Below are 14,884 nucleotides of genomic sequence, written 5' to 3' on the forward strand. Positions count from 1 at the left end.
TCATTTGATGCTTTCCTGATATAAACCATCATTCTGCTTATCCCCAATGCCTTCTATTTCTCCCTGAAAATTGCAGTTTAGGGATAAATGGGAATTGGCAGATCTGGGGTCAATATAACCCCCTCTCCAAATCAAGGCCTCATGCGATTGCTTTTCCTTCAACATAAAATTGACCAATTTAAGCATACTTTTAAAAAAGTAGATTTAATAAAACATATTTTATATTAGTTTATAACACTATATCAACCTGCCTAGAGCAGGGGGTTCAGGCCTCTCCCATGTTTCATGCTCTTGCAACATCCAAAGGCCTGGGAATGATTCTTGAGCTCATTCCCTATTCTGATTCATATGGAGGGAATCTAGATGTCTTCAAATTATTTCATTTATTAGATTTCTATTTCATGTTTCCTCCAGGAGCTCAAGATCTCTTAGCTCTCCATTCACTTAATCCAGAATGGGCTCTCCATTCACTTAATCCCCTCAACAACAATGCTGTGAGATGGATTGGGTTGAGAGAGAATGAGTGACCCAAAGTCACTCAGGGAGCTTTCATGGCTCAGGGTGGATTGGAACCTACATCTCCCCATTTCTAGTCCACCATTTTTACCACTATATCACACTGACTGGTCCTTACACTTCAAAAACCATGTGGTGAACTGGGAGTACCTCATTGGAGCCCATTTGGTCCTCACCACACTGATCTTGAACTGATTTTACTAGGATCAAGTTAATACTTATTTCAATATGACAGGTTTCCAAATAAAGCACAGACCATTTGACAATGGAACCAAATTGGCAAAGTTGGGGAAGAAGATAAGGTGGGTTTGTGATGCCCATTTGGGAGGGAGATTAGGGAGTGATTTCTCCCTTAGAAAACACCTTCACTTACTGTCCCTTCAAAGGAAAGAAAAGCAAGTAAGCATTGCATACCGTCAAGAAGCAGCTGAAATCAGCTCCCAGAGAGAGGGGCAGGGAAGACAAAGAGGGGCAGGGAGGGAGAACACAGCAAGAAAAAGTAAACAGGAGAGTAGAGAAGAAGGAGGAAGATCAAGGCAGACTGGTGGCACGGCCCTTGATGGCAAGGACGCGTCGTGGAAGGCAGGGGGTGAGCCCAGGCACGTAATTCCATAACTTTACCCGACAGTCACTGTGGCACAGAGAAAGAGAAAGAGAAAGAAAGAAGAAGAAAAAGAGGAGAAGGAAGACAGAAAAGGAAAAAAAAGAAACATGGTCGGAAAAGTGGAGATCAGAGATTGCATTAGGGAAGAAAGTGAATGATGTATTCTTAGTTGCCCTCCCAGGAGATGCTCTTCTGCCAAGCCTTTGGTGCTTGTTTGTTTTCCAACCCCAGCTTTGCCAGAATCATTTTTGATAATGGCAGGTTACCAAGTATCCCCACAGCTCTGCTCCTGATTTCTGAATATATAGATAAAACATTTTACTCATTTTACTTCGCCTTAATCAGGGAAGCATGGACTGATTCACTAAGATACTCAGGTAGCAGTACTAGGTGGAGCAAGACATTTTTTTCAGGATTTCTCTTTGGGATCATTGGACAAAGATGATACTTCACTCATAATGGTGTTATATGAAGAAGTTATGAACAAAACAACTATCACAAAAATTTATCCTTTGGTTTCATGGATGAACAGTCAATGGCTGCAGCAGTATTAAAGGTGGCACTCAATGATTAGTTAGTCACTGAAACAATGGCTCCTTTTGCTTCCTCCCTCAATCAAGCATTTGGACTCAACTCTAATGAAGCAGTGTGATCTTGAATCAGTCAATTATATATCATGGGATCAAGAGGGCAAAAACTTTTGGAACTCTCTCCTGCATATAATAGGACTCTGCTGAAACACTCACCTGGAAGCTGTGAAAATGTGCTTTGAATTTGTGCAGATGGCATTGATAGGACTATCATGCCCCTTGATGTCCCCAACAGGTGTGAAGTTGTCAACATTCCAGACCTTCACTGTCCCACCACGGCAGGCACTCAGCAGCATGGGCCGACTGGGCACAAAGGCCAAAGCACAAACCCAATCTTTATGTGCAGGGATTTGCTGGAAGTAGGAATATAGTAAACTGAATCAGAAAGGGCCCAAGCCCTGTCATAATCTCCCATTCGTTCTTCCCACAAAGGATTATGACTGAGTTGGGGTGAGGGGGTTGAAGTGAAGTACATTGGAGAGAAAGGCTCTCTAAACAAGACATGCTAAAACCTTTTACAGGTAGGTACATCAAGTGAGTGGTACAGAGGCATCTAACCAATGCAGGATCATGTTTTCATTAGTAATCATCCCAATTATCAAACAATCTTAGCAAAAGAACAGCCAGCTGATAAAGCTTAGGAGTCGGAAGAAACTTTTTTTTAGAATTTATAAAGGAAATCAACCTTATCTTTGCTTAAAATTAAAGCTGTTTGAAACACAGGGTTTTCTATGGACACTCTATCAAAAGATGTTAAATAGTGAGAAGACCAGAAAGTATGTATCCCATCTTAAAAGACTGTGATGAAATCTGAGCCCAATACTTCACTGAAAACTAAAGGAAGGAAGTTATCTGATTAACTCAGTTGACTACTTTGAACTAAGAGGTATTTTGTTTATTTTTCCATAATTCTTGAAACTTTTCAAGATTTTAAAGATCAGTGATACAGGAGAGATATGCTAAGGCTGTAAAGTCAAAAACTATACCCTGAAAATGTGTTAGCCATTAGTGTACTAGTATTACAAAATAGATGATGGTGGAATTTATCTAATGGTCCCTGAAATAGAACAGCATCCATTAGCAGAAAGGATTATTTTCCCTATTACAACTCCAGAAGCATCCCCCAAATCTGCTCTGGAAAACTGGGTGACCCTACAATTGACCCTACACTTCAGTTTATGCAAGGGAAAGAGAAGTAACAGAAAGTGTCACTAGACATAAGGAAGTTCACTCCTGTGATGCTAGATGTAGCCTTGTAACATTAGTACAACTAGATTCCACTAATATACTAGCACATACGGACACTTTACCATATCTTCAACATTATCTATAGCTCAAACACAACATATGATCTTTCACACTGCCTTTGCAAACCAAACTCCCCCCTCCCATTTTTATTCCCCAATGATATCATAGCTTAGTGCTTTCATACCTGGATGAGCTCTTGATGTTCCAAGTCCCATTTCTTGATCCCATTGTCACGGGAGCCACTGAAAAGTATGTCTCCCTGAATAGCTAGGCACTCGATCCCATCATAATGTGGAGGTTCAAAGTTGTGAGAAGGGCCAATGTTCCCACCGACACCTTCAGCAATTTCAAACATCTGCAAAATAGAACCTCTTAGGGGAAAAAAGTAGCTAATCAAAGTCTGCTGCTCAAGTTCAAGGTGCCTTAAGCCTTGGGCTCAGTATTGTACTTTACTGTTAGAGAAGGAGGAACAGTGGTAGAAGAAGAGGACCATCTCCCTTTCCCAACAAATTAACTTTTAAACAAGAAGATTATACAGAATGTTTTTGGAACCTGAGATGTGGATTGGCTGGGATTGGGCTTAGCTTAGATCTTTTGTAAGGAACTGTAGTGGGGAACAGAATGCAGATGTTCACTGAGAAATAATTGTTATAACCACAGTTGTTGGATAGCTCCTGCTTTGTTTTTCAATTAATTCCTTTCCCAGTGATTCACTGGGAAAGCCAAGCAAATGCTAATTGTGAAACTCATTAGAGCTTAATGCAAGTGGTTTTATTTGCTCTTTATGTAGTAGCCCTTCACTTTTATTACATTAAGGTAAACAGTCTTATGGCTACTACATCTTTCTCCTGGACCAGAAATTCTCTTCTGTAAAATGGCTGAAGTTAAAGACATGACAACAGAAACAGAAACATTTTACTTCTTTCTTGTACTAAAGACCTGTTGAAAGTTGAGACTGCAGAAATATTGCGGGATTTCTCCTCTCCCAGTACTTAAGGAAAGGTATTGGAAAGGAGAGGGACTAGACTGTCAGTAAAATAGAAATAGTGCTCCTGAATATGCTATCAATACACTCAACAGTATTTAAATAATACCTTAATGTAGTGATCCTTAGATCCTGTGACTACCAAGTCATGATTGCTTGCAGTCCTATTCACTGTGAGACACATCACAGGACCAATGTGACCTGTCAGCTTTCCAATAGGCTGAAACCTAATCAATATATAAATAAGCCAATAAAGAACCAAACACTACAACAGTGATGAAAACATTGTGGGCAGAAGATTTTATCCAAGAAAAAAAATGCTCCTTTGCCCCTTCCCTATACTGGCAACCCCAACATGCAAATTCTCTGAAACATAAAAAGAATGGCAACAAACTTCAACAACTCCTTGTCATTCTCTTCTGGGCCCTCTCACACATTTGCAACCACTTGCACACTGGGCAGTCCCCTCACTAATATTAGATGGAAAGAATGCCCAGGTGAACTTTATATTCTGTCCTTTCTGACAAGGATAGATACCGAAATCTTTCTAACCCAAAGCCTTCAGGCGATATTGAGACAGGGTCAAATATGCATATGTACTACATTCATATAAATGCACATACATGTGCATACATATAAGAATACTGATATGCACATACAGACACACACCGCTGGATATTTATATTGCAATCCTCTCCCCAATGTTACTGAGATTGCTGGAATGGAGATGTGAAAGCTTTTAATCTCCTCTGAAGTTACTAAGGATGTAGCTATCGCCAGATTGTCTGAAAGGTCCAGTTCCTAAAGACCAGTGACCATAAAGTATTGTCAGTACAGATACACGCAGTATGACATTCTGCTTTTTACACCACAAGGACTTTATGATCATTGGATCTTCAAGGAAATCATTAACAAGTTAGGGGTGTCCTGGAAAGTGTACAGGATTTACAATCGTGGATTCTACAGAGGGATGCCCCAAAGGCACTGAAGGGCCATGTGAGCCAGGAGTTGCTGGTTGTTTATCCTGATATACAATCTGTAGGTCTCCCATATCAGCCTAGATTACAATTCTCACTATCCCCAGGCTTATTAACTGGGGATGATATGTATTATAGTCTAACGCTCTGGAGGACACCAGGTTAGAGAGGTGATTTCTGGTTTGCTTTCTGACCTGTTCAGCTCCCAAATGCGGACAAAATTGCCAGTGGCTGCATAAAGCATGGTGCCTGTGGGATTAAGTGCAATCTGATTGATCTGGTGCTCGCCTTGCACGCTGGTGATAGTCCGGGTAGTGGTCCCAGCACAGGCATCTCCGGTGATCACCTGGCCCGAGGAGCTAGTGGACAGAAAGAGAGGGAGGGTTTGAAACAGAAAAAGTCTCTGACAAAAATATAAATGGAGAATCTACAAGTTTGCCCTTACAAGAGACTATTTCACCACAGGCAATTTTATCAACAGAATTGAGAAGGGTACCCTCATTCATTTATATACTGCAAACTCAAAGAACTAGAAGAAATTATTTCTCAGCCTTACTCCTACTAACTGCAACTATAATTGTCCAGTGCAAAAAAAAAAAAAAAGTAATTAATGGCTTGAACTTGTTTTCTTTCTGGTATCTTCTTCTGCAATAAGAATTAATTAAACCATGCAGTTAGAGTTAGTCCAACAATGGGTTTTGCAAGATAAGACTAATTAAATCTTTTCTTCTTAGCTGGAAGAAGAAAGTAAGTAACACTAGACTGAAAGGAAGGCTTAAGAAGGCCAAACTTCATGTGATGTTAGTCAGATGGTTATCCACTTGGTTTGTTAGACTCTAGCTTCCACAATGTTCATTCAGCACATTCATACTAGCTGGGAAATCTGGGAGTTGTATTCCTACTACATCCTAAGGGCAAAGGGAATCTTGGGAAAGATTACTCTAAAGCATGCAATGCAGTGATTACTCACGTGAGAGTGCGGATGCACTTTGCAGAATCACGGATATCCCACACTTTGATGTAAGAGGTAGAGACTGTGAATACTAGGCCAGAGTGACTGCAGTATTTTATGGAAACTACATTATTTGGATGACCTTTCAAAGATGCAATTTCCTGTCCTGTCACTAAGTTCCACATTTTGCAACTTCGATCTTTGGGAAGGAAAGAAAACTGCATCAGAATGGCTCTTTCTTCTCTGCTCAGAAACCACTAGTCTCCAGTAAACGGTAAGATATCTTGAGGCATGCACATGAAGCATGGAAAATATGACACTTGATTGGTCCAGGAGATACATGTTCTCCTTAACCTGGATTCTGAAATTGTCTTAACAGAGGTGAGTTAGATTGCCACTCGCTTATTTTTTAGAAGTACAGGTGACTCTGAATATGTGTTCTCAAAAAAGGCAGGGGATAATATGAATCTATAGCTGTCCTAGTAGACATATGGCTCCCACAAAGAGACTGCTCAAACATAACTCCATTTGGAACATATGGTGTGGCAACTATTTATCCATCCAGCATCTAGGCCATCAAAAGCAGACAAACATACCTTTGGATCCAGAGAATAACAATTCATCAGTAGCATCCAGGCATAATACTGGCTTGGTGTGTCCTTCAGCCACAGAAATGCATTGCAGTGGTGCTGTCCGGGCACTCCTGGAACCTCCCACGGGGTTAATGATGCCCCTGACGTGGGAGAAAACAAAACAATTAAAAGAGGTGCTTGGTATAGCCAGAGTAAATAAATCACCTAAGAGAGCATTTGCATCACTCAGAGGATTCAGCCTAAGAGAAGGGCCAAACCCACATCAAGCTTCATGAAAAAGGCAGACACATGCAAAATCAAAAGTTCTAGACACAATTTGCTTCAGACTTAAGGGAGGGACAAGAAGACTCTTATTGGTTTTGCACTGTTGAATATAACTGTTGTTGAAACAGTTGTATTTTAATACTACTATATTACTACTGTAGGAGGATGACCATGTTAGTCTATGACAGCCAAAAAGTGAGTTGTGGCTCACAAAAGCTTATGCCTTTTAATAAAATGCACTAATCTGAAAAGGTGCTATCAGACTCCTGCTTTCTGTATTACTTCTGTTAGTACTATTACTTTTGGTAATTTAGAGAAAGTAAATGATAAGAGTATACGTTTGAATTATGGAATATGTTACATGAATACGGAGTTGAAGGTTCTTTTCTGAATGTGTTATATGATGGAAGTAAAGCATACTTGAGAATAAATCAAATATTTAGGAAATAGTTCAACAGTAAGACAAAGATGTATGATATCCCCTTGATTGTTTAATGTGTTTATTAACAAGAAAGGCTTGTGATGATCTTAGAAGTGTGTTTGTCAGGGATATAAAAGTGTGTGTACTTTTTTATGCAGATGATGCCATGCTGTTGGCTGGGAACCCAAATAATTTGCAACAAATGTTAGATAAATTGTATGATGCAATGAGGAATATGGATCTGAAAACCAATGTATTGAAAACCAAGCTAGTTGTGTTTCACAGAGAAAACGGAGTGAACAATTGCAAATTATACATAGAAGAGAAAAAAAGAACAAATTGGTGAATTTGTGTTCAGTGGTAGATCATTTATTGAAAATGGTTAAAGGGATGGAGTTGAATGCTGTGGGAAGGGATTGCTTAAGAAGTGTGTGTGGTAAAACAAGAAGAGCATTTAAAATGAATGGGTGTGGAATGAATATGGAGAGAATATAAAAGAGAATGGCCAATATGAAAGAAGTATAGTGAGATAATTTGGTTGTATAGAGAGAAATAGACTGAGGAAGTCTGCAGATGAAGAGCACTTCAAAAAGAAAGAGTTGAAAAGTTTGAAGAATCAGAGGCAATATATGAATCTATGCACTGACACAGTATAACCAAGGACAGAAACACATGCAGACTGAATGATGCTGAGGTAAATTAATAACTGATTTCCTTTTCTCTTTGTTTTCTCTTTTCTCTTCACTCCTGCCTTCAATGTTGTTGGTTCACTGCTTCTTTTTTTTTCCTGCCGTTTGCATATCCGAAGTGGGAATGATGTGATGGACATGGAATGTATTTACGTTAATGCTATTCTGCAATGATCCAATGGATAGGGTAAGTTCACACAGAAGCTTTTCTTAAGCTTTTCTTTGGAACATAAGAAAACACCTCAGAACATTCTTCCATTTAACTTAGACTACACTAATTAGCAGCAGTTCGTTGGAGTTTTTCCAATCTGATCTGGAAATGCCAGGGATCACAAAGCATATTTTTTACCAGTGAGCTACAGCCCTTTCCCCATGAGTAGCTCCAAGTTATATAATTATTATTACTTTTCTCCCAAAAAGCTAACGCAGAGTCCTTCATTTTCTTCATGCAAAGCTAGAGTACAATTCAAATAAGGGATGTTCCACACACACAGGCTCTGACAATCCAAGATCAGTGCACTCTTTGCATGTTTCTACAATAATATGGGGCTTTCAGTGGTTTATGGAGGTACAACTGTTTCACTGAAGGTGAGTGTTTCCCATTGCTGGGAACATCCATCTCATTCCCACTTCCCAGTATTATCCCTCCCCTTCTGAAGCAAAGAAGCCAAGGTATTTTCCTGCTACTTCTTTGTTGCTTTCCGACCACTCTGATGATGAACTTTGTCATACACCCAGAGTAGCTGATTTGTTTGACTGTTTTTCCTTCCTGGGAAAAGAAAACAGAGTGAAGGAAGATCAAGGAAGGCCTTGATTTCCCTAAAGGCCACAGCAAGCAGAGAGGAGGGGAGAATGCAGAAGCATCTCTATTTCAGGGTTTTAGACCTGAAGGGGATGGGAGGGGAACCAAATCTGACCCTTGGGCTAGACTGCTCGGCCCAGCCCTGGAGGCCAATATCCTGGCAGGGGACAGGATTTGGGGAAGATACAATGACTGAAAAAGTTGGGATTCTTCTAAGAACCCTGTACACCTATAGTATAGTCAATACTTTAAAATGGTGGGAGTCTTATCGCTTTTGAAGGGCAGCAATCTAGAGAAGGCTACCAAAAGACTTCTATTCTACCAAATTTCAAAATATAATATTAACCACAAATAGTAAACAAGATACAGAAGAAGAATTCAGTACAAATATTAAAACCTCTTAGCAATTTACAGTATGGCTTCAATAAGTATCATACTACCTTTCTAGTAAAATGTTGCTGTGCCAGAAACCTGCAGTGGAAATCAGATTGCCCATCCCATCAGCCCTTTACAACTGCTACAAATTGCTTTACTGATTGCCAGTAACCAGTGACTGAGACACATCACCCATGCCCATCTACTGCTGCCTTGATTGTATGTATACAGTCCAATAAGGGCCTTCAGCAACACTAGTTGGAATTAAATAGGGAATATAATATAAAGAGCAAATAAGCATTTTAAACAGGAAATAGAAGCTACTTGTGAAAGACAAGGAGTGTCACTTTCTATACATCTGCTGGAAATACTAGCCTGCCATAGCATGGTTGGAAGCTGAGACACATTGGTGATATAAGATACTCAAGTGGAATATAAAATAACGCAGAGAAATAATTATTGAGCAAAGAAAAAGGAAAACACTTCTCTGTAAACCACCCAGAGTCATTTTTTAATGAGATGGACAGTGACAAATTTGATATATATAAAAAATGAATAAATAAAACAGAGATGGGAAAGAGTACTACAAATACACTGCCTATATAGGAAAAAAAAATGGAACTTTTGATTTATGAAAGTGTGAATCTGATTCTACTCTGGAGCAGCCAATCCACCAGTAATTATTCACACACCATAAAAGAACCTCAAGACTGGCAATTGAGATCATCATGCGTAAAGTGATAACACCTATTACCTGGTCTTGCAATAAGGATACTAAATTGTTCAGAATGTATTTAGGTGGCTAGATTTTAAAGATGTTAGTTTTGCTTTTTGGGGTTTTATTATATACTAATGGGAGTAAATGGAGTGAAAATATGTGGTGCTATACTGTCATCTATTATTCCTGACTTTTCTACTGTTTCTTATTGCTTTGAAAAGACTGAACTGAACATTACAGATCCAGAATGGCAACCTGCAACTAATATAGATTTGTACCCCCAAGTTCTCTCTCAAACCCCCCCAGAAAACACTGGCTAATTTTGATATCCTACCATTAAGAAATAACAGCCCAATTTTCTAACATTTTTGGTGGAAAACAACAAAAATGGGCTCAAAAGCAAAAACGTGTGGGTGAACCTTTATTTAAATTTAACTTAAATCTCAATTTTTTCCACAGAAATCCATCCCTGCCCATTCTGATAAAATAATAGCATTACTGTTCTACTCACTGCTCTCCTCAGATCCTCAAAACAGAAAAATGTGTCTAATTGCTTTAAACTTGTTTTTCCCTGTTCTCTTCTCTTGTATCCCATATTCCATTCTGTACTGGGATTGAGACATTGGCCAAAATTGGCTTTATCTCTGTGCTGTAGGTGAAGTTAGAAAAGATATCGCTCTCTGGTGATGCTGTCCATAGTGCAAAAACTATTACACAATCTTGTGATCAGAACAGAATTTACTGTTCTGCACTAAAGAGTCTCATAAATATTCACAATAGGAGATTGGAATGCAACATGCAAATCAAAAATGCTTTTGTAACAACATTTTGGACTTTAAAAGATATGATTTTACTTAGGCATTAAAGTGGAAATAAGAAAGCCCTGGACTCTGGCCTAGAAAAACAGATTTTCTGGAATTCATGGAAAGGGAATGGGAATTTAAAGTCATAGAAAATATGTTCTCAACTATAAATAAAACAAGCATCACATTTTAATGTTATTTTTTTACTCAGATACCCTTTATATATCAGTTGGACTCCCTTGAAATTCTGATAACGTTCATTGGCAAAGCTATGTAACCATTCAAAAAATCCAAAAGGGGATAAATACTTTTTCACCTAATTTATACATATGGCCTGCTTTGAGATATGTTGCTGATATAGTTCACATAAACATGCCACAAATGAGCAGCTTCAGGGTCTTTAGGCCTATTACCATTTAGACCTAACCACAGTAAAAACACATTCTCACATTTTTTTCCTGCAGTGCCCTTTTTCTTACCTCCAACCCATGAATGAGACAACCTTAAATCATCCTTTTTTCTTTTTTTGTGCCTTCACATCAGTCAACTCCTGGCAATTACATGGACAAGTTCATGCATCCATGCAGTTTTCTTGGTGACATTTTCAGAAGTGGCTTGCCATTCTCTTCTTCCCAGAATTGAGAGTGAGTGACTGGCCCAAAGTCACCCAGCTGGCTTCATGCCTAAGGCAGGGCTGGAACTCAGAGTTTCCTGGTTTCTAGCCTGCTGCATTTAACCACTACACCAAACCAGCTCTTAAATAATCCTTAACTATATTAATATTAAAGTAGTATTCCCTTTTTGGGGGGTGATGCCATTCAAAAGCATCCACCAAGGCCACATGCACGCAGCTGCTTTGCCATGCTTCCCCCCTGTACTAGACTTGAGAGGAAATCTTGCTGCCCCTACAACGCACCCTTACCATATACCTGGAACAGATCTGTGTTGCAGTCTTTGTAATTTTAATACATAACATTCCAAGGGCTGTGATTGGTGGCTCTCTTCACTGAAATTCTAAACCCATCCAACATCATCCATCATGGCAATTGGAGGAGAAACCTCCTCCAATTGGCATGCACAATTGTGAAGAGGGCCACCAATCACAGCCCTTGGAATGTTATGTATTAAAATTGGTTGACATAAAGTTGTCAACGTTGAGAAACCTCCTCCAATTGGTATGCGCAATGATTTTATTCAGTTCACTGCAATCTTTTTTTCTTCTTTCTCACTGCATCATTGACTGACTGAATTTTCTTTTTTAAATTCCTTATAACTGTCAACTGATTGGTTGACCATTCAAGGTGGCAGCAAAGAATGAGAGTTCTACCATATATGTTTTGGCAGCCACCTAGGGGCAATCCTGATATGGGTAGCAGAGACTGAGATGCAGTTACTGAGTAAGTGTTGAAGAGCTGGAGTCTGAGAACTGAGTTTTGCACGTGGGAGATGTAGATTAGTATGTGAGAGAAAGAAATGAGGAACCAGGGCTTCTTTAGGAGCAGCAGCCACTGTAACAGGAATTCCCTGCCACACAGGCTACAGAAGTACTTGAGTCATCCTTTCCATTACAATTTCAAATATGTGCATTAAGCCAGGGATGGGCTAGTTAGTTCCTAAGTACTCTTTAGGTCACTGTTTCTCACCTTTGGCAACTTTAAGATGTGTGGACTTCAATTCCCATAATTCCCCAGACAGCCATGCTGGCTGGAGAACTCTGGGAGTTGGTCCACACATCTTAAAGTTGTCAAGGTTGAGAAACACTGCTTTAGGTTGACCTAAAAGAAGTGGCCACACAAGCCCAAATCCCAGACTCCCTCACACCCAACTGCAGAATAGGTGCTGAGCCCAAGTACGAACAGAAGGCTGGGTCCTGCAGCAGACCTGCAGACCAGTTGGGGCTAAGCAAATTGCTGATTCCAACTGTCACCTCAAGCCTCCTTCTCCTCCATGGATTGTCCAGATGGAAGGCTTATTGCTGGAACAAGAGGGAAAACACCACTTCGAGAACAGGGCACATAAAGCTGTCTTCAGAATGCCTCAGCTGAGGGATGACAATGAGGTACTGGCGCTGGCACAAGGTCATGTCTTCTGCAAATTGTTAGTACTGTAGGACATCTTCATGTCAAGCAAGGAAGCTGTGCGGATGTGGCTAACGTGTACAAAATCTGTTATATTTGTAGTGAATGTGCAGGCTAGAAACCCCCACCACACATTCACTGACAGCCAGCCAGCATCTAAGTTTCAATCCACAGTTAAGAGGAAGAGATGTCCTTCGGCATTAGGAAGGCATGTATGTTTTACACATAGGCACAGAAAGATGTCTCAATCCCATTCCTCCTGAACAGGAAAAAGCGGTTTTTAAAAAAAAAAACTAGGGGTAGAACATGGGGAAGACAGAGTAAGAAGCTATATACCAAGTGGAAAAAACGAGAAACGTATCATTGTTCTCTTCTACCTTTTGGCTAAAGTGGAATTTCTAGCAAAAAGAAATTTCGAAGTAAGGGAGCAGAAGGAGCATTTGATTACAGAGACAACAATTCCCTATAGGAATAGGAAAAATGTTATAGCTAGAAACTGTGTTATAATTTTGATCTTTATATTTCTATGTGTGCTTAAATTTAATATCCCATTTTTCTGAACAACTGTAAGGAATTGGATGTTTAATATCCAACTGTTCATGCATACTTCAGACTAGGCAGGAAGATATTACATTTATTTAGAATCTTACCCTAGTCTGTATTATTAAATTGCACCATCTCCCATTTTACAAAGGAGATCACACCATTTATAGCAGACCATTGCCATCTAGTGGTCTTTTGGATTTTTCCATTTAACCAATTTGCCAGGTGCTGAATATTGTAAAATTGGGCAACTCTATAATTTAACTCCTATAACTTTAAATGTTTACAATGTTAATATTAAAAGTTGAGAAGTGATCTTTACATTTTTTCTCTTTTTAAAATAATTTGATTCTCTTCCAGAAGGGGGCAGGAAGAGTTGAAACCTCTAGTCACGCACATCTGTGCTACAAGGTCAGGAGGTTTTACTAGAGAAATCTTTTCATTTTTCCCCAGTGTTTACCATTTCATATGCCATGAGGGCAGTAAATGTTGCCAAAGCCCCATCTAGACTTGGGTTAATGAGAACATTCCATGTGAAGCACCTTGTGGAAGATAGGTGGAGGCAGCAATTACTAAGCAGTTAAACCAAGGCAGGAGAAAGGGCCAGAAAGTCTATTCTTGGAGAGGAGATTTGAAACTTCCAGTCTTTCACCCTAAAGGCTTAGCCCTACTACTGTTGGCTTTGTCACCCATTATTCTGGAGGGAAGGTAGGTGACTGCAGTGACTTTTGTTCTGCAGAACAGAAACAAGCAGAGGCTGGATAAGGATCAACAAAGGGGAGAGCAACTTTTATACTGATGTTGTCAGCTGACTCAACAATGGATGGAGAGCCTGTCAACTCAGCAGAACAGAAAGGCTTTTGGGGAAAGAGACTGAAAGCTTCAGACACATGCTGGTGGTTTAACCAGCACTTCCAGACATGCTGGAATTTTAACCCACTACTAGCTGGTGATTTTCAACACATTTTAAGGGCACCAATTTGGAAGAAACCATGTTATTCCAAGTCACAGGAAGTGGGTCTGAAACATTCTTTAGTCAGCTGGGAAGTATATTTAGCACTCAGAAAGTAGAAACAGAAGAGGGCAAGAAATACTACATCAGGGTCTGGTGACATGCAGGTTTTAAATGCAGGAAGGGAAAATAGAATGGGGGTGGGTGGGAAACGGGCCACAGGAGTTATATAATAAACAGTAAGTTCTATACCTCAGCACCTCCGAGACAGAGGAATCACTGTCATCAGACCTAGGGACAGAAAATTAGCAGGATTATGGGTAATTAAAACCAGGAGAAGGAAAAGCAGCAGTATAAAGTGAGAAGAGGGAAGTTTGTTATTGCATCCACGCTAGCAGGGCAGATAAAAGGACAGCAGGCTGCAGATAGAGAGGGCTCAGGAGCAGAAAGAGCATGAGCAGAAACCACAATTTTATAGGCATTTTGTCACTCACTAAAAGCTTAACATTATACCATTAGGTCGTGAAACTTGCTTTAGGAAAAAGGACTCTCATGCTGAATTATTGCACATATGTGGCTCTTCTGAGGAGGTAGACACAATGCACACAACAATATCTACGCAACGTTTGTGGGTAACACCTAGTGGCCAACTTCTGAGCAAAGTCTATTGTGGGTACCATGACACCTCCTCATGAGGATATGGGCATTGTGATGACAAATTCCTTCTATAAATGACTGCCAATTAAGTTTCCACACATGCTTTTATTTTTATTT

The 14,884-nt window shown here is 39.8% G+C and overlaps 1 protein-coding gene across 1 annotated transcript in view; it reads right to left on the reverse strand.

The window, feature by feature from the left end:
• Positions 1 to 143: 143 nt before the first annotated feature.
• KIF21B (kinesin family member 21B) overlaps positions 144 to 14,884 on the reverse strand; it is a 70,159-nt gene continuing 55,418 nt past the window's right edge. Inside the window, exons 28-35 of the mRNA XM_088153082.1 lie at positions 14,363 to 14,401; positions 6,469 to 6,605; positions 5,891 to 6,071; positions 5,115 to 5,279; positions 4,053 to 4,170; positions 3,143 to 3,313; positions 1,867 to 2,063; positions 144 to 1,147 (exon numbers count right to left, since the gene is read on the reverse strand). Of these exons, the coding sequence (XP_088009208.1) occupies positions 1,048 to 1,147; positions 1,867 to 2,063; positions 3,143 to 3,313; positions 4,053 to 4,170; positions 5,115 to 5,279; positions 5,891 to 6,071; positions 6,469 to 6,605; positions 14,363 to 14,401 (1,108 nt within the window). The 3' untranslated portion in view covers positions 144 to 1,047. The remainder of the gene's footprint in view (positions 1,148 to 1,866; positions 2,064 to 3,142; positions 3,314 to 4,052; positions 4,171 to 5,114; positions 5,280 to 5,890; positions 6,072 to 6,468; positions 6,606 to 14,362; positions 14,402 to 14,884) is intronic.

This window comes from Python bivittatus, unplaced genomic scaffold (assembly GCF_059951505.1).
Source record: "Python bivittatus isolate LINGU-HERP-01145 unplaced genomic scaffold, Pbiv_v1 ctg000700_np1212, whole genome shotgun sequence".
NCBI classification, from domain to species: domain Eukaryota; kingdom Metazoa; phylum Chordata; class Lepidosauria; order Squamata; family Pythonidae; genus Python; species Python bivittatus.